The sequence below is a fragment of the Erinaceus europaeus genome, chromosome 1, assembly GCF_950295315.1.
Source record: "Erinaceus europaeus chromosome 1, mEriEur2.1, whole genome shotgun sequence".
NCBI classification, from domain to species: Eukaryota; Metazoa; Chordata; class Mammalia; order Eulipotyphla; family Erinaceidae; genus Erinaceus; species Erinaceus europaeus.
Genome location: NC_080162.1, coordinates 201,900,851 through 201,927,237, shown reverse-complemented (window position 1 = coordinate 201,927,237; position 26,387 = coordinate 201,900,851). Strand labels below are relative to the sequence as shown.

At 49.3% G+C, this 26,387-nt stretch overlaps 1 protein-coding gene across 6 annotated transcripts in view; it reads right to left on the bottom strand.

The window, feature by feature from the left end:
• Positions 1-26,387, bottom strand: part of ST3GAL1 (ST3 beta-galactoside alpha-2,3-sialyltransferase 1) — a 110,167-nt gene that overhangs the window by 1,079 nt on the left and 82,701 nt on the right. For all 6 annotated transcript variants that reach the window (XM_060201255.1, XM_060201273.1, XM_060201261.1 and 3 more), the window contains 5 exons: positions 15,327-16,258; positions 10,685-10,881; positions 7,191-7,373; positions 4,898-4,943; positions 2,240-2,359 (listed from right to left, as the gene is read on the bottom strand). In XM_060201255.1, the coding sequence (XP_060057238.1) occupies positions 2,240-2,359; positions 4,898-4,943; positions 7,191-7,373; positions 10,685-10,881; positions 15,327-15,641 (861 nt within the window). In that variant the 5' untranslated portion in view covers positions 15,642-16,258. The remainder of the gene's footprint in view (positions 1-2,239; positions 2,360-4,897; positions 4,944-7,190; positions 7,374-10,684; positions 10,882-15,326; positions 16,259-26,387) is intronic.

The window sequence follows — 26,387 nt, the reverse complement described above, 5'->3', positions numbered from 1 at the left end:
AACGAAAACAGGGAGAAAGACAAATTCAATAGCAGGAGGTTATCACATGGAGTGACCTTGAGGGGCTCATGGCAAGGGTAAGCTCCAGACTTCACAAACTGGGGAGAGAGAGAGAGAGAGAGAGAGATAGAGAGAGAAAGATTGAGAGAGAAATGGAAGGAAAGGGAAGGGGAAAGAAGAGAAGAGAAGAGAAGAGGAGAGGAGAGGAGAGGAGAGGAGAGGAGAGGAGAGGAGAGGAGAGAGGAAGGGAAGGAGGGAGGGAATGGAGGGCAGGGTGCACCCAGTCCCCTCACTCTTCTCAGGAATGGGGCTAAGAGGAACGGGACAGGTGCTGGTCTTTCCTCAGGCCAATAGCCACCTGGTTCAGAGACCGCACTAGCCGGGGGCAGGGGCCTTTCTGATATGCGACAAGCATTTACTGACCACTCTGCCAGAAAAGCAGGTAAAGGCATCAGGATCCAGACAGACTTGCATCAGAGACAGCTGAGGGGCTGCCGGGGAGTTAGCGGTGCTGGGAGTCAGCTGTGCCCATGGCTAGTGCAAACCATATGTCCTGAGGGGCAGGGCTTAATGTCAAGGTCCTGAAGCACAGTGACAGCGAAACAAGTGTTCCTTCCAGGTGAGCTGTGTCTGCAGCCCCAGGGCTGAACGCCAAAGGATTCTGATGACTTCGCAATCAAGATGGAAGCCACAGCTTTCAGAGAGACCCTGTGAGAGTGGGCCTTTGTTTTGCCCTGGATCTACGAATCCACTCCTGGGCCCTGGCTCTGCCTTGGAAGCTCATTCAGAAGGAGCCAGAGGGGCGGTGGAGACAGCATCATGGTTATGCAAAGAGACTCTCCTGCCTGAAGCTCTAAAGTCCCAGGTTCAATCCCCCTGTGTTGGAGAATGGGCCCACTGTCCCACAGGCCATTGTTTCCATGAGATCCAAGTGGGTTGACCCCCAACTCTCCCTTCAGGTCCAGAGAAGGTCTGGTTCCTCCCGTCTCTGGATTTTATGACGGCTAGACCCTCGGACAGGGGAGCCTCTCTGTACATGCCACCTCCCCCCTTTCTTTCTTTAATTAAAAGCCATGGATTACTGTGTTAACTTGAAAACTCCAGCAAACATTGCTCAGCGTTCCCCTCTCTTACTGCTCTAAAGTGCCTGCAATTTACCTCCCGACATTGTAAAGCTTATGGTCAAACAGTCTGTCGGTAAAAATGTAACTGTGGAAAAGTCGTGTGGTGGCGCAGTGGGTTAAGCGCAGGTGGTGCGAACCGCAAGGACCCGCATGAGGATCCTGGTTCGAGCCCCCGGCTCCCCACCTGCAGGGGAGTCACTTCACAAGCAGTGAAGCAGATCTGCAGGTGTCTGTCTCTCTCCCTCTCTGTCTTCCCCTTCTCTCTCCATTTCTCTGTCCTGTCCAACAACGATGACATCAAGAACAACAACAATAACTACACAATAAAAAAAAAAGTAACTGGATGATCTTGCTCTGTGCTTGGGTTAATGGATACCCCAAACACACCCCCCCCAGTTATGGATATATATTTATATACTTTCTCTCTCAATAAATGAATTGCCCTCTGAGGCTTTTCCCCAGGGCTGACTGAGCATTTGTCTCCCTGCCCACATCACCCTCGACACACTGAGCTGCTCTGGGACCATCGGGGGCCACTCTTGACCTCCATCTCCCAATGGCCGGGGAGACAGGAGAATCCAGGAGTGAGCCTGCACCCCTGCACCACCGTAAGCCAGAGTTGAGCAGTGCTCTGGTTAAAAAGAACGGCGTAAGGATCCAGGTTTGAGCCTCTGGCTCCCCCCTGCAGGCTGCCCCACTTCACAGGCAGTGAAGCAGGTCTGCAGGTGTCTGTCTTTCTCTGCCCCTCTCTGTCTTCCCCTCCTCTCTCCATTTCTCTCTGTCCTATCCAACAATGAGGGCCTCAATAACAACAACAATAATAATAACTACAACAACAATGAAACTCAAGGGCAAGAAAGGGAAAATAAATAAATAATTTTTTAAAAAGGAGCTGGAGCTGTGCTTGAGAGCGTTCTCAGGGCACTGCGGCTCCCCAAACACTTGGGGGAGAGGTGGTCTCCTGACAGGCACTGCTGAGTCATAGCTTCTGCAAGGTGGCTCTGGGGGCCTGCAGCCAGGACTGCGCATGAGCTCAGGGCCTCGGGTATCCGCGGGTGTCCGTGGGGCAGGAGCCTGACCTGTGGGGCGACCAGTAGGCACAGGAGGCGGCTTACCTCATCACAGATGTGCAGCGAGAGGATGACAGAGAGGATGCCCGTGGATGGGTACCGTCCGTGGCCCTCCAGCCAGCTGTCGAAGACGTACTTGATGAAGGCCGGGTGGTATATGAGGATCTGACAGAGGGAAGGATACAGTGAGGACAATGCTGAGAGACACCTGTAGCCACGATGGGTCACAGCAGGGAGCCACAGGAACACAGCGGCCTACCCCCTGCACCCAGGGGCCTGATGTCCTAGTGGGAGGCTGAACAACACTCTCAACTGCAAGGCACAGAAAATGCTAGGAGGAAAGCCTCACAGACAGAAGTGAGGCAGAAGATGGGGGTGAAGCCCTGGGTGAGAAAACATCATAGCGGGGGCCAGGCAGTGCAGCATTCAGTTAAACACATACAGTACTACGCTCAAGGACCTGCACAGGGATCCGGGTTCCAGTCCTCAGCTCCCCACCTGCAGGAGGGGTGTTACTTCACAAGCAGAGAAGCAGCTCTGCAGGTGTTTATGTCTGTCTGTCTGTCTGTCTATCTTTCTATCTCCTTTCTCAATTTCTCTCGTCTGTCTATCTTTCTATCTCCTTTCTCAATTTCTCTCGTCTGTCTATCTTTCTATCTCCTTTCTCAATTTTTCTCGTCCTATCCAAGAAAATGGAAAAAAAATGGCCACCAGAAACAGTGGGTTACTAGTACCACACTGAGCCCCAGCGCTGATCCTGGACACAATAAATAAATAAATAAACACAGAAATTCGGGAGTTGGGCGGTAGCGCAGTGGGTTAAGTGCACAGTGCACGTGGTGCAAAGCATAAGGACCAAGTACCGGCCAAGTAAGGATTCCGGTTCGAGCCCCTGGCTCCCCACCTGCAGGGGAGTCACTTCACAGGCAGTGAAGCAGGTCTGCAGGTGTCTTTCTCTCCTCCTGTCTTCCCCTCCTCTCTCTATTTCTCTCTGTCCTATCCAACAATGATGGCATCAGGTATCAATAACAACAATAACTACAACAACAATAAAACAAGGGCAACAAAAGGAAATAAATAAATAAATACAGAAATTCATAAATAAATCAAAGAAAAGAAAGCACCATCTGAATCCTGATCAAATGAAGCCAAGGTGTGAGCACTGAGCCCACTGGGGGAAGATTCCCGCCCCTGCAGGAAAGCAGATGCAGTCTTCCACCTGGCCTGTCTCTTGGGGGCCTAAATAATCTCCAGATGCTGAATGACCCTGTGCCATGCCGTCCTCTGTCCTGTGACGACAGAGGAGGAAACCAAGGCTTCGGGAGGTTTGGGAAGAGATTCAATGTCTCAGTCAATGGGGCCTGGCTAGGAGGTGTCCTGCTATCAGGCCAGGCCTTGGTCCTTGGTCCTTTAGGACAGGAAGGGGTCTAGTCAGGCATGTCACAAAGCCTCATGCTAACCCCCACCAAGGACAGGAGAAGTGGATTATGCTGCTCTTTGGGAAACTATTCATCCGTCCTTCTGTCTGGCCTCAAGGTCCTGCTTTCCAGTCATTCATCAAAATTACTGAAGTCCACAGGTAGCTAGCTTCTCAGGGCAGCCCAGCCCAGTGCCAAAGGCCCACACTGTTCTGATTCTTTTTTTTTTTTTTTTTAAATATTTATTCCCTTTTGTTGCCATTGTTGTTTTTCATTGTTGTAGTTGTTGATGTCGTCATTGTTAGGACAGAGAGAAATGGAGAGAGGAGGGGAAGACAGAGAGGGGGAGAGAAAGACAGACACCTGCAGACCTGCTTCACTGCCTGTGAAGCAACTTCTCTGCAGGTGGGGATCTGGGGGCTCAAACTGGGATCCTTATGCCGGTCCTTGAGCTTTGCGCCACCTGCTCGTAACCCACTACGCTACTGCTCGCCTCCCACTCTTCTGATTCTAAGGCACACTAGCTGTCTGCCCTGGGCAAGCCACTCACCCTCCTTGATCATGATGTCTCCCCACCTAGAAATCTGTGAATAGCATCACAAACACAGTCAAGCCTTTCACCCTTCAGCCTTTCGTTTGGGCCTTGGCCAAGCACATCACTGAGCTCTTCTTGGAAGATGGGGGGAGGGAGAGAGAGGTGGGAAGAAGTTTTGATAAACTTCCACTGTACCTCAGTGGTTTCAAACTGCATCTGGGGATGGAGGTGTGTGCCTGGGGGCTGGGCAGTGACATACCCAGTTAAATGCACATAGTACTAAGCACAAGGACATGCACCAGGATCTGGGTTCAAATCCTAGGCTCCCCACCTGCAGGAAATAAGCTTCACAAAAGATAAAACAGATCTTTAGGTCTCTCTCTCTCTCTTCCTCTCTCTCTCTTTCCCTTTCTATTTCCCCCTTCTAACTCAATTTCTCTCTGTCCTATCCAGTAAAAATGAAAAAAAAAAAAAGCCACCAGCAGCAGTGGATGATTCCTAGTGCCGGTACCTCACCCCAGACACAAACTTGGAAGCAAAATAGATTTTTAAAAAAATGCATCTGTTTCAGCACTCCTGGATGGCTTGGAAAACCCAGATTTGGGGCTCAGAAAGTCCTAAGTATACCCGACTTGCATCTGTGGCAAATGAAGGCTAACGCCAGCAAAGGAGACAGTGGCCTTCTGTCAGAGCACAGTGCTTCACAATGAACAACATGAGATCAGAGGGTGTGGCCGGGGCGGGACTCACCTTATTTGGTTTCACTTTGATCTTTGCAGGGACAGGAATATAGGTGCTGTGAGAGGAGAGAACGCAGGCGTTAGTTAACCTGGAGAGGTGCCCAGCTGCTGGCCTGCAATTCCAGGCAACAGGTGGGAGGGGGAGAAGTCAACGGGGGACACCACTTCCTGACCGACAGCAGAGGGCGCTCGTGACTAAGAGAGGACGGCGCTGCTTCCAGACAGAGGTAAAACCAGCTGCCTCAGATGCCTCCACTCTCCCTGATCCAGAGCTGACACCACCGTGTTCATGTGGGCTTTGTTTATTTATCACTGGATGGAGACAGAGAGAAATTGAGACAGAGAGAGGGAGAGAGACAGAGAGACCCCTGCAGCCCTGCTTCACCACTCATGAAGATTTCCCCTTGCAGGTGGGGAGTCAGGGTTTGAACTCAGGTTTTCGAGCACTTAACCACTTGGCCCTTCTCAGGCTTCTTTCTTTCTTTCTTTCTTTCTTTCTTTCTTTCTTTCTTTCTTTCTTTCTTTCTTTCTTCTTTTTTTTCCTCCATATCTATTTTTTTATTAAACTTTTTTTTTTACATTTGTATTAGTGATTTAATAATGACTGACAAGATTGTGATATAAAAGGGGTATAATTCATACAACTCCCATATACCATCCCTTCTATTGGAAGCTTCCCTATTCTTTATCCCTCTGGAAGCATGGACCCAGATCACTGTGGGGTGCAGAGGGTGGAAGGTCTGGCTTCTGGAATTGCCTCTCTGCTGGACATGGGTGTTGGCAGGTGGATCCATACCTACTGCCTCCTCAGGCTTCTTAACAGCCTCAGAAAAGGTGACTTCCTGCCTCTAGACTTTGTGAAAAAACTTGCAGTTAGGCTTTGTGAAAAAACTTCAACCGTAACGCCTGCCCCCCCACCCCCCCACCCCCCGCCAAGGTGATGGTGGCTATGACAGTCACAAAGAGACAGTACGCTCTGAGGGACAAAGGTGTTGTTAGAACAACACAGATGCTCAGAAGACCTGAGCTCCTCTCCTCTCTCATCACTCTCCAAGGAACACAACACAGGACAAAGTCACACCAGGACGTCCATGCTGTCCTCACCCACTCCCACTCCAGGACACGGTCACAGTGGAAAGCAGGGACTTGTCATGGTTGGGACAGTCTGCAGAGGTCAGTAGGAGGCAGAATGATGGTGCACTGAGTCCTTCCCTGTGAGGCCCACAACGCTGCCCAGGAGTGCTCAGGGTATTTGGGGAAATAAATTTTGGAAGTACATCTGCTCTGTTTATACTTTTTGGTTCCTGTTCATTAACCATGTTGTCTCACTTTATACCTTAGCATCTTTCAGCCAACAAGTTGCAGACACCATCATAATTCCATCCTGACTTCCCTGAGAAGACGACCTCACCAACGTGTCCCTGAACCCCACCTCCCCAGAGCCCTGCCCCACTAGGGAAAGATAGAAACAGGCTGGGGGTGTGGATCCACCTGCCAACGTCCCTGTCCAGCAGAGATGCAATGACAAAAGTCAGACCTCCCACCTTCTGCACCCCATCAAGAATTCTGGTCCATACTCCCAGTGTGGGAGAAGTGATAGGAGGAAGAGGTTAAGAGGGCTCTGAAGTCCAGCTCCATCAGGACCTGGAGAGAGAAGAGAAAAAAGGGAGGAGCATTTGGATGTAGTGATAGGGTTATGTGTAGCTTGGAAGAGAAGATAGGACCTTTTTTTAACAAAGGGGGGATGATATATAAGTATAGACAAGATAGTTGCAGAAATAATAGTTAACCCGTATCTGCAAACTTGGGAAACAGCTGTAGTTTCCAATGGAGGAATTGGGGTCAGAATTCTGGCAGCGGGAACAGTGTGGAATTATATCCCTGTTGACTTGTAATTTTGTACATCAATGAAATCATTAATGAAAATCATTAATGAAAATCATTAATGAAAAATTTGGGAGGTAGTCTCTCTGTCTTTTCCTCCTCTTCTGTTTCCCTCTCCCTTTCAATTTTTTTCTGTTCTATCAGATAAAATAAATAAGGTTTTTTTAAAAAAGAAGAAAAAAGAAAAACTTTGGGAGGTATATATATGCGTGCCATGGAGGCTGAAGGCCATAGTGTGTTGAATGTGAGGGTGAAGAAGTCTGAGGGAGGAGGGGGTAGGCTGGGGACAGGGAACTGGGGCATGCCAGGGGGAGGACGGGTCAAGTAAGAGCCAAGTGGGAAGTGGAGAGGAAGCAAGATAGAAGGCAAGTCAAAGGAGGCCTTGAGAATACAGCCAGATGGATCCTCTGAGGACTCACTGGGAGATGGTACCCGTGCCGGTGGTTGCACTGACCACCCACTCCAGATCCAGGGTCTTGAAGGGAACCAGGATCATGCTGACGTTCTCCCTGAGTTCCCGGAAGCTCTCGGGGTACACAAGGTGGTGGGTGGTCTTGCTCCCGACGTCAGCCTCAAAGCCTATTGTAGGGGCCTTGTTCATCCTGTGGGGGGGGATGAGGATGACACAGGTCACATCGCATGAGAACTGGGTGTCCAGCGAGGGGAGCAATGCTAAAGCCCAGCTTTAGCATTGCACAGCCACTGTAGAAGTCAAGTGGTATCTCTCATTAAACATACTACACACACACACACACACACACACACACACACACACACACACACTTTTTTACCAGAGCACTGCTCAACTCTGACTTATGGTGGTGCAGAGGATTAAACCTGGGACTTTGTAGCCTCAGGCATGAGTCTCTTTGCATAAATATTGTACTATCTACCTCCATACCCTAAAATATTTTTATTTACTAATTACTGGATAGAGACAGAAATTGAGAGGGGAGGGGAGATAGAGAGGGAAAGAGACAGACACCTACAGCCCTGCTTCACCGCTCCTGAAGCTTTCCCCCTGCAGGTGGGGACCAGGGGCCTAAAGCTGGGGCCTTGCTCACTGTAACATGTGTGCTTAACCAGGTGTGCCACCATCTGGCTCCATCTCTCATTAAAGCTGAACAATAACGGTGCCAGGTCTTTTATGCTTGAGAAAATCTGGTTGCAAAGTTTTTGTCCCAAGCCTCAGAGCTTAACTCCCTGGCACCATGAACTGAGGCTTCAGGAGGCCAGATAATAGGTCTAAGGATAAAACTCAGCTATTCTAGAAGGCTGCTGAGAATCTCCAGTGTAGCCACTTTCTCTTATCATGTCTAGATGCTTATGTTCCTGAGTCAAGAAACTAGTGTAGGCTAGGGTGGGCCTCACTTTCCTGCATGCTTGTCTCAGTTCATACCAAAGAATATTGCATCTGCTGATGCCAACCTAATCAACGCAACAAGTACCACCCCAGCATGCTTCACTTCAGACTGTATCCAGAGACGTCAGGCATGGAATGTCAACCAATCAGCCTCATTACTTGGGTGAGACCTTTCCTTTCATAGGATTCTCTAATTCCATTCCAGGCGGTTCAATTCCTAACAAAGTCCCAAAACCTAGATATAGACCAGGTCCCTTGAGGTTGAGCATATGTTCACATGTATCTATAAACTATGGCAAAATATATACCTGAAAGCAAAAGTACACAATAGTCTGCAGTGAGTGAGTATAAAGTTACTAATGAAGTAGTATCTAATTAGACTTAGATACCCTCCTCACCTACTTCCTATTACAGTTCTCTCACTCACTCAAAGCTAACTTCATCAAAGCAAGGACTGAAAAAGCTGAATAAAGGCAAGAGACTGGCATACTTTATGACTTTTAGTCATTATCAGGCCACCCCATCAGCTGGGGCCCTATTCGGGGAGTCCTGAGATTCCCAAACAGACATGATGGGCCTAGACCTCAAATAAATCCCTCTCTCCATTGTTACTGGTCATCTATATCAGGAACAACAAAATAGACCCCTTTGTGGGCCCCTCATAGGACCTTGCCCTCAACTTGGATCAACAATGGTAGAGAATGTTCCATCCTCTGAAGGGAGGCTGGACAACATACTCTATGCTACACCTGAGGATGATGGGTTGATATTGGGGAAGCTTGGAATGTTTCTATTCATGACCACAGAATGTGAGCTCAGATCTATAGGGATGCAGAGGTCACATAGGCCCCAGACCAAATCAAATTTATGGGGTTTACAGTCAACAATATTTATACCTCTTTCCCATATTAGGGAGCTACTCTCTTCCCTGACCAGCTTCCTGGTCCCTTTTCCAGCCATGACATCATCTCCCCAGACAATAACTTGGATCCATCTGCATATCAGATTTCAGGCTCAGGGAAAAAGCAAAAACCAAAAAAAAAACAAACAAAAAAAACACTAGTATAGCCACAGGCCCTTTGGAATATAACTAAAATATGCCTACTAGCTCTATACAAAATGGAGGACCACCCCCAACTCTTCCTCTGCACTATTCCAGCCCTTAGGTCCATTATTCTTCAACAATTTGTTTGGCTTTGCATATTAACTCTCTTTCCAGCCACCAGGTTCCAGATGCCAGCATGATGCCAACCAGACTTCCCTGGACAGACGACCCCACCAATGTGTTCTGGAGCCCCGCTTCCCCAGAGCCCCATGCTACTATGGAAAGAGAGGCAGGCTGGGAGTATGGATCCACCTGTCAATGCCCATGTTCAGCGGGGAAGCAATGACAGAAGCCAGACCTTCCACCTTCTGCATCCCACAATGACCTTGGGCCCATAGTCCCAGAGGGATAAAGAACAGGAAAGCTACCAGGGGATGAGATGGGATACAGAGTTCTGGTTGTGGAAACGGTGTGGAGTTATACCCCTCTTATCCTATGGTTTTGTTAATGTTTCCTTTGTATAAATAAAAAATTAAGTAAAAAACAAAACAAAACAAAACAAAAGAAACCAGTGTAGGAGAAATCCAGGTGCATGTGGAGTGTCTTTTTGGAGTCTTTCTTTTCTTGGTGACAGGGGAAATATTTCCTTATTTATTTTTACCAGAGCACTGCTTAGCTCTGGCTTATGGTGTTGCGGGGGATTGTGCCCAGAGCTTTGGCACTCAGGCAGGAATGTCTTTCTAAAAAATTATGTTCTCAAGCAGGGGTCCATACATAGCATAATGGTTGTAAAAACAGACTCTAAAGCCTGAGGCTCCCAAGTCCCAGGATCAGTCCCCCACACGACCATAAGCCTGAGCTGAGCAGTGCTCTGTTTAAAAAAATAAAATATAATGAAATAAGTATTCTCTCTTCCTCACTGGAAATATACTTTATGTTAAAAGTGTATTGGAGGGGGTGGGTGGTGGCACACCTGGTTGAGTGCACATGTTACAATATGGAAGGATCTGGGATCTAGCCCCCAGTTCCTACCTGCCAGAGGAAAGCTTTGCAAGTGGTGAGACAGGACTGCAGGTGTCTCTCTGTCTCTCTTCCTCTGTATCAGCCCCTTCCCTCTTGATTTCTGGCTGTCTCTATGCAATAAATAAATAAATAAATGTAAAAAGTATATTGGTATACTGTGATCTTCTTGCGAAGTGGAGCGCAACTTAAAGATTAAATAGGAGTCTTGAAATAACTCCTCCTCTTTCACAAGGCTGGCAGGAGCGAAGTTCCTGGCCACTGGGAGTCCACAGTGAATAGCCTCCTCTCTGAGTCCAGACAGGTGCTTCCAATCTCCGTTCTGGGGGAAAGAGGCCCAGTTGGGAAACTGAGGCCCAGAGGGTGCGGAGAGGGGCCTGGAATCTTGTGAGCCACCCTGACTGGGGTCCACGGCCCAAAGCCAAGCTCCAAGGGTCCCCCTGGGAAATGGGGAGGCAGACTGGGAGGGAAGACTGGACGCTCACCTCAGCACAAAGTCGTGTTTGTCTATCTGACTCCCATACCAGGAGTTCCGCAGGTTGCCCGAGTTGCCCACCACGGCACAGCGCCGGCAGCCCATGGCCTTCTTCTCCAGGAACGGGTCCACGTTCCCAGGCACCACCTGGAACAGCTCCTTGATGGTGTCGTTCAGGTCAGTGGGCTGCTTCTCTCCCTGCAGTTTCTGTGGCCAGAGGATGAAGGGACATAGGTCATAACAACAACAACAACAAAAGTAAAGAATAAAATAGATAAGGGACTATCCCAAGTTACTTTAAAAGAAAAGAAAAATTAACCTATTGACAAAAGGAAGGATGATTGTTTTGATATATTCTCTAACATAACTTGAGCTTAAAAACATCAGGTGGGGCTGTCTGGTGGTGCACCTGGTTGAGTGCACATATTACAATGCTCAAGGAACCGGGTTTGAGCCCCCGGTCCCCACCTGCAGGAGAAAAGCTTCATGAGTGGTGAAGCAGGGTTGCGGGTATCAATCAGTCTCTCTCTCTCTCTCTCTCTCTCTCTCACCCTCTTCCCTCTGGATTTCTGGCTGTATCTATCCAATAAACAAATAAAAATAATTTTTAAAAAGTATGCTAAGGGGCCAGGTGGTAACATACCCAGCTGAATGCACATGTGACCACACACAAGAACCCAGGTTAAAGGCCACAGTCCCCACCTCAGCGGGGAAGCTTCAGGACTAGTTATGGAGGCTAGCGGTTTCTCTTTCTCTCTCCCCCTTCCCACTCAATTTCTGTCTCTATCCAAGGAATCCATAAGTAAAATATCACCAAAACCATTATGCTTAGCTAATATATATAGTGGAGCCAGTAAGACACAGAAGAATAGATACTGCGGGCTTCCACATACACGGAGGACAGTGACTATCAGTGGGCATGGAGAGAGGGGGAAGGGGCAGAGGGGAGATGGGGCCAGGTGGTGTCACACAGTACTAAGTGCAGGGATCCAGCTTTGAGCTGCGGCTCCCCACCTGCAAGAGATAAAGCAGGTTTACAGGTATCTATCTTTCTTTCCATCTCTATCACCACCACCCCTTCCTCTCTCAGTTTCTCTCTGTCCTAATAAAATGAAAAGGAAAAAAAAAAAAGCAGCTAGGAGCAGTGGATTTGTAGAGCTAGCACCCAGCCCCAGGGATAACCCTGGGGGCAAAAAATATAAAAAAAGGACAGTTAGATTTCTGGGTGCTGGGTGTGTTCACAGTGGTAGAGCTCACACAATACAGTTAATGTGTCCTATGTCACTGGATTGCATTCTGCATGGCCAGGGGGGGGGGATATTCCATTAGGCATGTTTTAACATGATACCACAAATGCCCTGATTCTGATATTCTCACCTGGGCTGGCAGGGATTGGGGGGAGCAGCTGCAGAGTCAGAGAGTGCAGCCCTTCCTGGGGGGCCTTGATAATAGGTAGATCCTGCCTCAGTGAGTCAGGCTGGGGCCCAGAGCCACATTCCTAACCAGATACTGGGAAGCTTCCTGGCTAGGACTGTAGTTCAGTTCCCTACACAAAACTCCTCAGAGCCCCCTTCTCTGCCCGGAGTGGCCCCTGAAAGCTCCAGTACTGCACAGATGAATTCAGCACACAGGACACAGAGAGAATATCCCCAGCTTGTCATCCCTTAGTCAGGGGGGTGTGACACTGTGCGTTGGATTACGGTGCCATAAGGCGATGTGCCTGTAGTGTATTGGATTAAGGAGCTGCACGGCATTCTTGAATCTAGTATTCAGTGACACTTACTGAAGTCACCACTGGACACAAAGACACGTTTTGGCCGTAGCAAACGTGGGGATTGCAGATAGCAGTTTTTCTGCACTGTTATCAACTTAATGGCTTCTTGGTGTTTCATGTGTGGCTGGGGACCCATGTACAAAGCCACTATTCAGAGGCCTTTCCTTGGTCAATTTTCCCCATTCTTCTCTCTTAGAGACAGGGCAGGAAGAGGAGGAGAAAAGGAGAGGCAGACAGGGATACAAGAGATACTGCCACACTGCTCCACCGTCTGTGAAGCTCGTTGGTGTCCCCACATGCACCGGGGCTCAAACCCAGCTTCCTACCAGGGAAGCTAGCGCTGAGCTCCTGCCTTCCTGCTCTTTATAGCTCATTTCAGATCAGATCTTGTAAATATTTTTATTTACTTTTATTTGTTATTGCATAGAAACAGAGATTGAGGGGGAGGAGGTAGAGAAAGAGACAGACACCTGCAGTCCTGCTTCACCACTTCGGAAGCTTTCCTCCTGCAGGTGGGGACCAGGGGCTTGAACCTGGGTCTTTGTGCGCTGTAATGTGTGCACTCAAACAGGTACTTCACTGCCTGGCCCTCGAGATATTCTACATTGGATTACAGATCAATGAATAGTAGAAATAGTCACACTAGAGTGAGTCACAGAGATCTATTTTCCCACTGCATATAAAAGTTGCATTTATTCTGTATTTACTACTTGTGGAATAGCATTACGTAAAAGAAAACAGAAAGAAAAGAGAATTCAAAGTCAAGGCAAAGCGCACACCAGAATTAAAGGTACTAACTACAATAGCATTATGCCAAAAAAAAAAAAAAAAAAGAAAGCACATACCTTACTTAATTATGACCAGAAGGAACGAGCACAAACAGTGGAGAAAAAGCCACCGACAGACTTGCTCAACATAGGAAAGCCACAACCTCAGTTCAGAAATATTCAGTGACTGGAGAGGTGGTTGAACGAGTAAACCACTAAGCTTGCACACCCAGAGTTTCCAGTTCAGTTCCCAGCACAGCATGCCACAGAACAGTGCTCTGGTTTCTCTCCCTTGCTCTCTCGAACTAAACTCTCTCTTGGAGTCGGGCTGTAGCGCAGCGGGTTAAGTGCAGGTGGCGCTAAGCTCAAGGACTGGAATCAGGATCCAGGTTCAAACCCCCGGCTCCCCACCTGCAGGCGGGTCCCTTCACAGGCGGTGAAGCAGGTCTGCAGGTGTCTGTCTTTCTCTCCCCCTCTCTGTCTTCCCCTCCTCTATCCATTTCTCTCTGTCCTATCCAACAACAATGACAACAATAAAAACTACAACAATAAAACAACAAGAGCAACAAAAGGCAATAAATAAATAAAATATTTAAAAAACTCTCTCATATATATATATATATATATATCTTTAAAAATGAAAACTGAGACTTTTCTATTTTATATGATAGAACAGAAAGAAATAGAGAGGGGGAAGACTGAGAGGAAGAGACACCTGCAGACCTGCAACATCTGTCAAGCTCACTGAAACAAAAACACCGCCACTTGAGATGTGCTGAGTCCAGAGTGAAGGGACGTGTTGGAAACCCTTGATTTTTTAATGCCTATTACGTGACGTTGGAGATCCCCGAATTGTAATGTCTGTGATACATTTTCTACTAGTCCATCTCCTCAATTACCGAGAGCTATGTCTAGAACAAAGAAATGCAGGGGCCAGGCGGTGCTGCACCTGGTTAATAAGCACACATAGTATTAAGCACAAGGTCAGATGTTCGAGTCCCCGGATACCCGCCTGCCGTGGGTCACTTTATAAGCGGTGAAGCAAATCTGTAGGTGTCTCTCTTAGTCTCTGTCTCACCCTTCTCTCTCAATATCTCTGTCCTAGCCAACAAAATGGAAAAAAAAATGTCCTCTAGGAGCAGTGGATTTGTATTGTCTACACCAAGGAGCCCCAGTGATAATCCCGGGAGGCAAGAGAAAAAAGGAATGCAGACCACCCGTCCTCAGTCCAGGTCTCCTCTGGCTATAGTTCCTACTCTCTGAGGGGCATCTCTGGTGTAAGGTAAGTTTATGGGCAGCTGGGCCAGCAGGCCGCCCTCAGCCCCACAAGGCCAGAAGGCCTAATGCTGCACATTATGGTGAAACACTGCTGCCCCTCACAGACTATGGGGTGCGTGCTGTGGACATCATGTGGCCCTTCTAGGCAGCAAAGGGGTATGTGAGTCTGCTCTGGCGGTCATGATCTGTGTACCCTACAGAAATGCTTCCTGGGCTCCATGTAGGCTTTTGTGCATAAGTACCACAAGGAAACTCTGTTCAGGTCCCCCTGTGTAAACATGCTGGTGTGTCCATTCTTCTCTCTATTTATTTTTCTTTTGCTTCCTGGGTTATCACTGGGGGTCGGTGCCAGCACGACAAATCCGCTGCACTGCTCCTGGTGGCCATGTTTTCTATTTTATTTGAGGGGACAGAGAGAAATTGGGGGTGGGGGGAGATAGGGAGGGAGAGAGAAAGATAGCTGCAGACCTGCTTCGCATTCTTGTGAAGCAACTCCCCTGCAGGTGGAGAGCCGGGTCTGGAACCGGGATCGTTGAACTTCTTACCCTGTGTGCTTAACTGGTTGTGTCACCACCTGGCCCCCACCAGGTTTCTTTTACACTGGCTGGTAAGTACCAAAATTAATCTTTTCAGTCCTGGGATGTGTCTAAACCCAGGATCCCAGCAGCTGCTGTGTCCGCTGAATGAATGAATGAATGAATGAATGAATGAACAAATGAAGGAAGGAAGGAAGGAACGCATCCTGGTAAGCACCTAACAGAACCCCAAGGTCCAAACGTTTGGCTGCCGGCTGTTCCCCACCGGGCCCAGGCCTGCCCTCAGCCCCAGCTCACCAGCCACCACCTGTAGATGTCTTCCCCCAACAAGGAGTTCCGCTCTGTAAGCAACGGCTGCACAGACTGGTTGAACCTCCTGTCAAACCACCTGGAGACCCTCCGCTGTTCAACGCAGACGCGGCTGCAGGTACACGGCCTGTGTGAGTACTTCATGAATCTCTTCAGGTTCTCAGAGAAGCCCAGGACAAACTGCTTGGGGAACCAGGACGAGGTGACCACAGTGTGGGAGAAGTTCAGGAAGAAGGAGGTGAGGAAAATCAAGAGGACAAGGAGGGTGAGTAGCTTGAGGACCCTCTTCCTTATGGTCGCCATGGTGGGGTTCCTGATGGAGAGATGCCTCTGGACTCGCCCCAGAAAAATCACGCAGGCCTGAGATGGAATTCAGAAATGCAGTTCCTCCTGAGACACAGCCTGAACCACAAACCTGGGCAGAACTTCTTGATGGGTCTTGAGGTCTGCTCTGCCAAGCTTACCTCTCCCGGGACCCCTGTCGTCTACCCTGGCCTGTGAGGCATCCTCAGGAGAGAGTCAAAGGCTAATAAGATCTCTGGAAGTGCTGGGCTGGTTCTTTTTTTCTCATGTGATTTGACTTCCTAGGAAATAAAGTAGGTTGCTTCATCAACAACCCTCAGACAGCTAACAGTCTCTCCGAGTGAAGCCTTACACAGACTTACTAATGATGACTTCCTTTCCTGTCGAACAGGGCTGAGGGATGATTAATCTTCGTGACAGCCCAGGATCACTCAGGGTGAGCACAGTCCTCGAAGCATGGGTCTTGGTGCAGGATAAAGGGATGCGCCTTTGTCAGTGTCCTCTGGAAAGGAGGGTGTGTGATGATTCTTAATTAGAGCTTGGTGTCTCCCGGCAGCTGACGGAGATGTGATGGTTAAGCCGTTGGCTTGATGAAGGCAGTGAGGGTAGTCTGTCATCTGCACAGGAAAAGAGCGAGAAAGCAAGACAAATTTCCGTCAACCTGCTATGAAGAACAGTTCTCCTCAGGGGCCAGGTCATGACAGACATAGTACTTAGTGCAAAGACCCGTGCAAGGATCCAAGTTCGAGCCCCTGGTTCTCCACCTGCCCACCTGCATGGGGGTTGCTTCACAAGTGAAGCAGGTCTGCAAGTGTCTCTCCTCATCCTCTTTCCTTTCTTTTATTTCCTCATTCATCCTCTCTCTCTCTCTCTCTCTCTCCCTCTCTCTCTCTCTCTCTCCCTTTCTTTTTTTTACCAGAGCACTGCTCAATTCTGGGTTATGGTGGTGTTGGGATTGAACCTGGGACCATGGATCCTCAGGCATAAGAGTCTCTTTGCATAACGGCTATGCTATCTTTCCCCTGCCCTTCCCATCTTTTTTCAATTTCTTTCTGTCCTATCAAATAATAAAGGGGGGAAAATGGACACCAGGAGCTGTGGGTTTGTAGTGCCTTCACCAAGCCCCAGTGACCAAGCCCTGGAGACAAAAATAAATAAATATAAATAAATAAACAGCCCTCCTCTTTCCGTCAAGTGGAAATCCACTATCCCATTGCTAACGTCAAGGTAGCAGGTGGCTATGGACAAACAGCTGACCATCCCGAGACCTGAGACGGCATGTGTAGGGCAGAGTGCTGGTGTTTATCCACTCAGGCTGCTTAGGAGCACAGGTATTTCACTCATCATTGGAGCTAGGCCACAGCAGATAGAAAACTCAACGCCAGTGTGTGGGATTTGTCAAGGATGCGTGTACAGCACAGCCCAATCAATAGTAACCACAAGCTACACTCTCCTGGCTCTAAGCTTCCACAACAAGGAGAAACGGTCTGCTCAGGAAGGAGCCGCACTCCCATCTACCCTGATAGTCCAGCTTAAGTGCTTTATCATGAAGGAGGCTTCTGATGGCCGGGGCTGGGCGGTTGGTGCTCTCGGCTGAGCGCGCATGTTACAATGTGCAAGGACCTGAGTTCGAGCCCCAGGTCCTCACCTGCAGGAGGAAAGCTTCAAGAGTGGCGAAGTAGTGTTGCAGGTGTTTCTCTGTCTCTCTTCCTCTGTATCACTCCCTTCCCTTTCGATTCCTGGCTGTCTCTATCCAATAAATAAGTAAAGATAAGACAAGAAAATTAAAAATGAATGGTGTATTCACATACATCTGTACCCTCAGATAGGGAAAGAAATTGATACAATTGAAAACAATGACAGATTTATCTGAGATAACAGGGTAAGAAGCACACAGGATCCAACCCAACAAGCACAACATTCACACTCATGTGCCTGGAGGGTGAAGGGTGGGGTAGCGTGAGGCACAGGGGACTGAAGGTTCTGTTCTGGAGGGGACACCCTGTATCTTAACTAGTCTTCTGATCAGCATAGGGGAAGAGTCACAGAGAAAGAGCCGTCTGCTCATTCAGGAAAGACAAGAAGGAACAGGTACCTAGAGACTTCGCTGACTTTGAGGGACCAGGAGTGGGGCAGGTGAGAGATCCTGTAGAACAAACAGTGATCACACCTCTGCCCTTGGGCTTGCACTCTGTTCCTTGGATAGAATAATCTGTGTTCTGTGTTCCTTTTTTTTTTTTTTTTTGCCTCCAGGGTTATCTCTGGGGCTTGGTGCCAGCACTATGAATCCACTGCTCCTGCTGGCCAATTTTTTCCATGTTATTGGATAGGACAAAGAGACATTGAGATGGGAGGGGGAGACAAAGAGGGAGAGAGAGAGATAGACACCTGCAGACCTGCCTCATCACTTCTGAAGAGCCCCACCTCTCCAGAAAGTGGGGAGCCGGGGACTTGAACTCAGATCCTTGTACAGGTCCTAGTGTTTCAACTATGTGCTCTTAACCACCCACCTCCCCCCCCCCCAGGACCCCTGCCGCCCATGCTCCTATTTGTATGATTAGTTCCTTCCCATCCACAACGAGATGTCCATGAGCAGGTCATTTTTAAAATGACATTTTGATAGAAAGAGGGATGTTTCAAACACCAGATTAAACTGACAGGCAGTGCCTTCCTGAAGAAACCCAAGGGTCAAGATGTGTTTGGTAAGTCCCAAGAGAGTTTCAACTCTTCAGGTCAGCTGGTCAGACTCATTTGATTTGCCCCCACTTCTCATTTTTCACTTTTCACATCACTTTGGTTTGCCTTTGCCTTTAAGCTTCACAACAATGCCCACAGCTGTCCCCTATGCCCCTCCATCAAGAAGCTGCTTTTTCATTGAGTGAGATTAGTCTACTTTTTTTTTCTCCAGGGTTATTTCTGGGACTCAGTGCTGGCACTACAAATCGATTGCTCCAGGGGCCATTTTCTTTTTTGCTTTCAATTTTATTTTTTATCTGACAGGACAGCATCTAGAAATTGAGTGGGAAGAGGAGATAGCGAAGGAGAGAGAAAAACAGATTCCTGCAGACCTGTTTCACCACTCGTGAAGCATCCTCCCAGCAAGTGGGGGACAGGGGCCTGAACCCAGATCCTTGGACATGGTGCTATTTGTGTTTAACTGAGTATGCCACTGCCTGGCCCCTTTAGCCTACTTATCTTTAAGAGTAAACTCAGAATTAATCTGGCCAGAAAAGGGCTCCCACTCCTCTTATCCTAATCACTGATCCAGGAATGAGTTATGAGTCCCAGTTCATCTATTAGAATGAAAGCCCCCCCGGGGGCCAGGTGGTGGTGCACTTGGTTGAGCACACACTTTACTAAGTACAAGCCCCTAGTCTCCACCTTCACGGGGAAGGCTTCACATATGGCAAAGCAGTGCTGAAGTTCCTTCTAGAAGGAGAGGGAGAGGGAGAAGGAAGGGGAGGGGGAGGGGAGGGGGAGGGGGAGGGGAAGGGAGGGGGAGGGGGAGGGGAAGGGAGGAGGAGGAGAAGGAGAAGGAGAAGAAGAAGGAGAAGAAGAAAAGAAGGAGGAGGAGGAGGAGAAGGAGAAGAAGAAGAAGGAGGAGGAAGAGGAGGAGGAGGAGGAGAAGGAGGAGGAAGAAGGAGAAGGAGAAGAAGATGGAGAAGGCACTTTCTTGGCTTTTGGTTTGTGGTTTGGAGGTAGAAATCTAGGTCAGGCTGGTCATTTTGCTGGTTTGTGTGAAAGATTTGGGAGATGAAAAGCCAGGCAGTGGGCATTCAATCCCTGGTCTAACTAGATCTGCAGCCCCCTCTGCCCCTTGGCATTTCAGCGGCATGGGAGAATGAATCTCCTTCAGTGTGTAGAGTAGATCATGTGTAACTTGAAGCAGCATGGCTGACCCCCAGAGCAGCCCCCGGGTTCCTGACCAGGTCACCTCTTCTCTCTAGACACCCCATTCCGCATTGTTTAGCGGGGCGGGAGGCACAGAGGGGGAGAGAAAGACAGACACCTGCAGACCTGCTTCACCGCCTGTGAAGGGACCCGCCTGCAGGTGGGGAGCCGGGGGCTCAAACCGGGATCCTTTCACTGGTCCTTGTGCTTTGTGCCTTCACTCACTCACTCACTCACTCACTCACTCACTCACTCACTCACTCACTCTTCAAGGCTCAGCTGGAACTGACTCTGGAAAAAGTGCCTGAAAGGAGTTGGGGGCGTGGGGGGGGGTCTTTCTCTTGGATCTCACCATACCTGGGCTCCACTCTGCCTGCAGGGCTCTCTCCTTGGTCTCCTCCCTGGGCTGGGTGCTCCCAGGAGGACTGCACAGTAGCCACAGACCACACATGCGCATCAAGAGGCACAGAAATGCTTCATGAAGGGAAAGGCAAGGGTGGTCACAACACAGAGGAGCAGGGAGCAGGGGGCGGGGTCAATAACAGGAGCAGGGAGCAGGGGGCGGGGTCAATAACAGAGGAGCAGGGAGCAGGGGGCGGGGTCAAAAACACAGAGGAGGGGGAGCAGGGGGCGGGGTCAATAACACAGAGGAGGGGAGCAGGGGGCGGGGTCAACAACACAGAGGAGGGGGAGCAGGGGGCGGGGTCAATAACACAGGAGGGGGAGCAGGGGGCGGGGTCAATAACACAGAGGAGGGGGAGCAGGGAGCAGGGGGCGGGGTCAATAACAGGAGCAGGGAGCAGGGGGCGGGGCCAATAACACAGAGGAGGGGGAGCAGGGGGCGGGGTCAATAACACAGAGGAGGGGGAGCAGGGGGCGGGGTCAACAACACAGGAGGGGGAGCAGGGGGCGGGTTCAATAACACAGAGGAGGGGGAGCAGGGGGCGGGGTCAATAACACAGAGGAGGGGGAGCAGGGGGCGGGGTCAATAACACAGAGGAGGGGGAGCAGGGGGCGGGGTCAATAACAGGAGCAGGGAGCAGGGGGCGGGGTCAATAACAGAGGAGCAGGGGGCGGGGTCAATAACACAGAGGAGGGGGAGCAGGGAGCAGGGGGCGGGGTCAATAACAGAGGAGCAGGGGGCGGGGTCAATAACACAGAGGAGGGGGAGCAGGGGGCGGGGTCAATAACAGAGGAGGGGGAGCAGGGGGCGGGGACTGGTGCTGGCGCCCCTGGCTGAGCGCGCGCATGTTACAGTGCACAAGAACCTGGGTTCGAGTCCCCAGTTCCCACTAGCAGGGAGAAAGTTTTGTGAGTGGTAAAGCAGTGCTGCAGGTGTCTTTCTTTCCCTCTTGGTCTCCCTTTTCCATCTCAGTTTTTGGCTCTATCTAATAAATAAAGATAATAAAAATTAAAAAAAAAATTAAAGAGGAGAAGTAATTTGAACCAGGAAGCAACAAGTAAAACTCAGAAAAAAATGTATAGACATGTTTTATTTACTTTTATAGAGACAAAGAGAAACTGAGGGAGGAGGAGGAGATAGAAAGGAAGAGGGGGGGTCGGGCAGTAGCGCAGCGGGTTAAGCGCAGGATGCCAAGAGCAAGGACTGGTGTAAGGATCCCGGTTGGAGCCCCCGGCTCCCCACCTGCAGGGGCCTCTCTTCACAGGTGGTGAAGCAGGTCTGCAGGTGTCTGTCTTTCTCTCCCCCTCTCTGTCTTCCCTGCCTCTCTCCATTTCTCTCTGTCCTATCCAACAACGAACAACATCATCAACAACAATAATAACCACAACAAGGCTACAACAGCAAGGACAACAAAAGGGGAAAAAATGGCCACCAGGAGCCCTGGATTCATGGTGCAGGCACTGAGCCCCAACAATAACCCTGGAGGCAAAAAAAAGGAAAAAAACAAAGAAAGAAAGAAGGAAAGAGAAAGAAAGGAAGGAAGAAAGAAAGAAAGAAAGAAAGAAAGGAAGGAAGGAAGGAAGGAAGGAAGGAAGGAAGGAAGGAAGGATGGAAGGAAGGATGGAAGAGATACCTGCAGACCTGCTTCATTGCGTGTGGAGCCTCCCCGCTGCAGGTGCGAGTCATGGGCTGGAACCCGGGTCCTTGCGCTTAGTACTATGTATGCTTAACTGGGTGTACCACCACCTGGCCCCCAGAAAATTCTAATTTTTGCCAGGATGTTCCAGTCACTATCATTCCCTTCTTATTCTTCGACCACCAGGGTTATCACTAGGACTCAGTACCTGCAATCGACATGTTTCCTTTTTCTCTTTTTATTGGACAAGACAGAAAGAAATTGAAGGGGGGGGGGATAGAGCTAGAGAAAGAAAAGAGAAACACCTGAAGACCTCCTTCACCATTCTTGCAGCTTCTCCCCTGCACCGGATATGCTGCTGCCAGGCCCCTGAACCATCCTCTCAAGCTGCAGGTGGGGCGTTACAACAAGAAGGCTGTTTATTCCTCAGGGGTGCCAACCCAGCAGGGCCTGCCCATTCACGCCGTCCTCTCACCCACTGTTAGTGCAGGTTCATTGCCATGCAGAGATGGTTCTCAGGTGGTCATTTCTCAGTCACTTGCTGGGCCATTGGTCACAAGAGAAGCTACTAGGGCTGGCTAGACTGAAGCGGGAGAGGGAAGTGGGACTGGGAAGGTCCCAGAGGAATAGATAGGTGAGTAAAGAGTAGCGGGAGCTCTGGAAGCCAACATTAAGGCTCACGTATTCTGGGGCTGAGAGGGGGCACGCACATTGCCTCGGCAAGGACCCAGGTTCAGGATGGCCATAACTGCCTGGGCGGGAAGGCTTCACAAGCAGCAGGGCTGTAGGTGTGCCTCTCTCTCTCTCTCTCTCTCTCTATCTATCTATCTATCTCTATCTCTATCTCTCCTTCCTCTGTTCTGGCAAATAAATAAGTAAATTAATAAATAAATATTTTTGAGTAATATGGAGACCTGCTGGAGGGTCTGAACCACAAAATAATAAGGTCTCCTACCAAGGGATTTTTTAAAAAATATATTTTTATTTATTTACTATTGGAATGAAACAGAGAGAAATTGAGAGGGGGAGATAGAGACGAAAAGAGACAGAGAAATACCCGAAACACTGCTTCACCACTCATGAAGCTATCTCCCCACAGGTGGGAACCAGGGGCTTGAACCTGGGTCCTTTGTGCACTGCAATGTGACCAGATGCATCACCGCCTGCCTCCACCCCACAGCTTTTTTGATGATGTTCTCATCGACTTCTCATTTTGATGTCTAGGGCAGAGAAAAGTACACTTAAATAGAACGCTTAAATAGAACTTTGGCATACGGCAAAGGAGACTTTGAGAGATGAAGTGAATTATTTTTTGTGCCCTGGATCTGGGAGACAGAGAGGTCAGTGTCAGACACAGGTGCTAGGCAGGGCTGAGAGCTGGGGCAGAAGTCAGGGGCCTCCTCGAGTCTCCAGTGTTTGCTGGGAACCTAAAATTCCTCTTTAAGAAAAAGCAAACCTGCAGTGCTAAGAGGATTCCACCCCCTTGCCGGCCCCAGGGAGGAAGCCAGTAAGTAATGCATGATTTTGCTGTACTCGGTCAAGTCAGGCAGCCTGAAAAACACAGGCACTGACACCCAATGATCCCTGAAGTTGGACCAGGACCAAAGAGCCATAGGCCAGGGAGCTCTGTGTGCCAAGTACGCAGTGAGGCCAGGCCAGTCACACACATATACACACACACAGACACACAGACAGACAGACAGACAGACACACACACACACACACACACACACGAGGTCAGGCCAGTCACACACACACAGACAGACAGACACACACACACACACACACACGAGGTCAGGCCAGTCACACACAGACAGACAGACACACACACACACACACACACACACGAGGTCAGGCCAGTCACACACACACAGACAGACAGACACACACACACACACAAAGGTCAGGCCAGTCACACACACACACACACACACACACACACACACACACACACACACACACACGAGGTGAGGCCAGTCACACACACACACACACACACACACACGAGGTCAGGCCAGTCACACACACACAGACAGACACACACACACACACACAAAGGTCAGGGCAGTCTCACACACACACACACACACACACACACGAGGTGAGGCCAGTCACACACAGACAGACAGACAGACACACACACACACACACACGAGGTCAGGCCAGTCACACACACACAGACAGACAGACACACACACACACAAAGGTCAGGCCAGTCTCACACACACACACACACACACACGAGGTGAGGCCAGTCACACACACACACACACACACACACACACACACACACACAGACATAGACACACACACACACACACACACACACACACACACACGAGGTCAGGCCAGTCACACACACACAGACAGACAGACACACACACACACAAAGGTCAGGGCAGTCTCTCTCTCTCACACACACACACACACACACACACACACACACACACACGAGGTGAGGCCAGTCACACACACACACACACACACACACACACACACACGAGGTGAGGCCAGTCACACACACACACACGGACACAGACACAGACACACACACACACACGAGGTCAGGCCAGTCACACACACACACACACACACACACACACGAGGTCAGGCCAGTCGTGCGCGCGCACACACACACACACACACACACACACACACACACACACACACACAGGAGGTCAGGCCAGTCGCACACACACACACACACACAGACACACACACACCACCAGAAAACAGGAAAATGAGAGCAGAGGGAGGGGCTGTGGTTCCCTGTCCCTCCGCAGAATGACAGCTGACTCTGTTACACACTTTGCAGCCTAAGAGGAGACGAGGAGGGGGGGGGGGCGCGTAGTCATGACAGTTTTGCAGCACAGTGTAGACACTATGTCAGTAACTCGAGGCCTGTGTCAGCAAGAACTTCAAATGTAAGACTTTTCTTAAAGACAGCCCCATCCCCAACCTTTAAGATAAACATGTTTAGAGTGATTGCCACCATGGCCTGTCACACTGGCTTGTGGCTTATTTCAGGGTCGGTTCAGTTGAAGCCCTGCTGACAGACACATGAGAACTCTTACCACTCCCTTAACTACAGAGTAGAATGAAACTTCGGAATGTGGCCCAGAATTAGGGTTGTCAGAAATAACCTTTCTATTTGAAAGGCCTACCTATAGAGCAGAGCAAACATGTAATTATAGCATCCTTGGTCTTTGAATGTGAGTCACTCTCATTTGATCACACCACATTCCTCAGTCCTTAAAGATTCAGGTTCAGAGTCAGAAGACAAAGAAAAACTTTAAAAGGCATGAGGACTTGGGTTCAAGTCCCCAGTTGCCATGTGGGAGCACCATTCAAAGGGGGAGCTATTGAAGTGGTGGAGCTGTGGTGTCTCTTCTTTCCACGCATCTAGAAATAAGGAGAGAGGGAAAGAGGGAGGAAGGGAGGGAGGAAGGGAGGGAGAGAGGGAGAGAAAGAGAGAGGGAGAGAGAGAGAGAGAGAAGGAGAAGAGAGACAGACAGAGAGCAAGAGAGGAAATCACAGAGGTACAAAGTCCCAGAAAAGCCCTGGTGGTTGAAAGAAAAAGAGAGAGAAAGAGAGGAAGAAAAAAGGGAAGGATAGAGGAAGGAAGGAACGAATGAACAAAAAAAAAATACAAACTTCCAGGTCCTCATCCTATTCCTTAAATTGGGAATTATTTATTCATCTTCTAATCTTTCTCTTTTTAAATATTTTTATTTATTATTTACTATTGAATAAAGACAGAAATTGAGAAGGGAGGGGAGAGAGAGAGAAGGAGGGAGAGAAGGAGGGAGAGACACCTGCAGCCCTGCTTTACCACATGTGAAGCTTTCGCCCTGCAGGTGGGGACCAGGGGCTTGAACCCCTGTCTTTGCGCATTGCTATGTGAGCACTAAACCAGGTGCACCACCACCTGACCTCTTTCCCAGTCTTCCTGTCTTATCTTCTGGTCAGCCCTGCTTATTGCTTCTATTTTGCTTCACTTGCTTTGGCATCTTCTTGTGTATACAGAATTCCTAGAGGTACCTAATTGGCTTGATCTTTCTCTCTTAGGATTCTATCTGATGTTCATTTGATTATTCAGTCAGTCTGATAGAACCCAGAGGAATTAGGGGAACCTCCACTCCTCTCCAGCAGTCCCTAATGAGGGTTAACTCTCCTGGCAGCAGTTACCAGCCACTGGGAAAACAATTAGTTCAAATTCTGAGAAAGCCAGAGAAATGAGTACTGTGGGTTCTTGAATGAGCAGCTAACACCTGCTGAAATTGCAGTAGGTATTATATGGCTAATATGTTCTCTAAGGGCTTCACACAGCCCTCAGGCATGCAATTTCCTGGAACTGGAAACTAGGGTCAAAGAAGGCAAGTGCTATGTGCAAAGTCATGCAGAGAGATGGTGGCCAAGTCGGCACCATGACCCAGGCTTCTGTCTCTTGCTGGGCTTGTCTAGCGGTCAGCAGACAAAATGTGCACACTGAGCAAAAACAGACCCTCTTTGGGTTATTTCCTCCCCTTCCTCCTTTCTTTTTTAGATTTTATTTATTCTCTTTTGTTGCACTTGTTTTATTGTTGTTATTGATGTTGTCATTGTTGGATAGGACAGAGAGAAATGGAGAGAGGAGGGGAAGACAGAGAGGGGAGCAAAAGGTAGACACCTGTAGACCTGTTTCACCGCCTGTGAAGCGATTCCCCTACAGGTGGGGAGCCAGGGGCTCGAACTGGGATCCTTGAGCCGGTCCTTGTGCTTTGCACGACGTGTGCTTAACCAGCTGCACTACCGCCCGACTCCCCTCCCCCTCCTC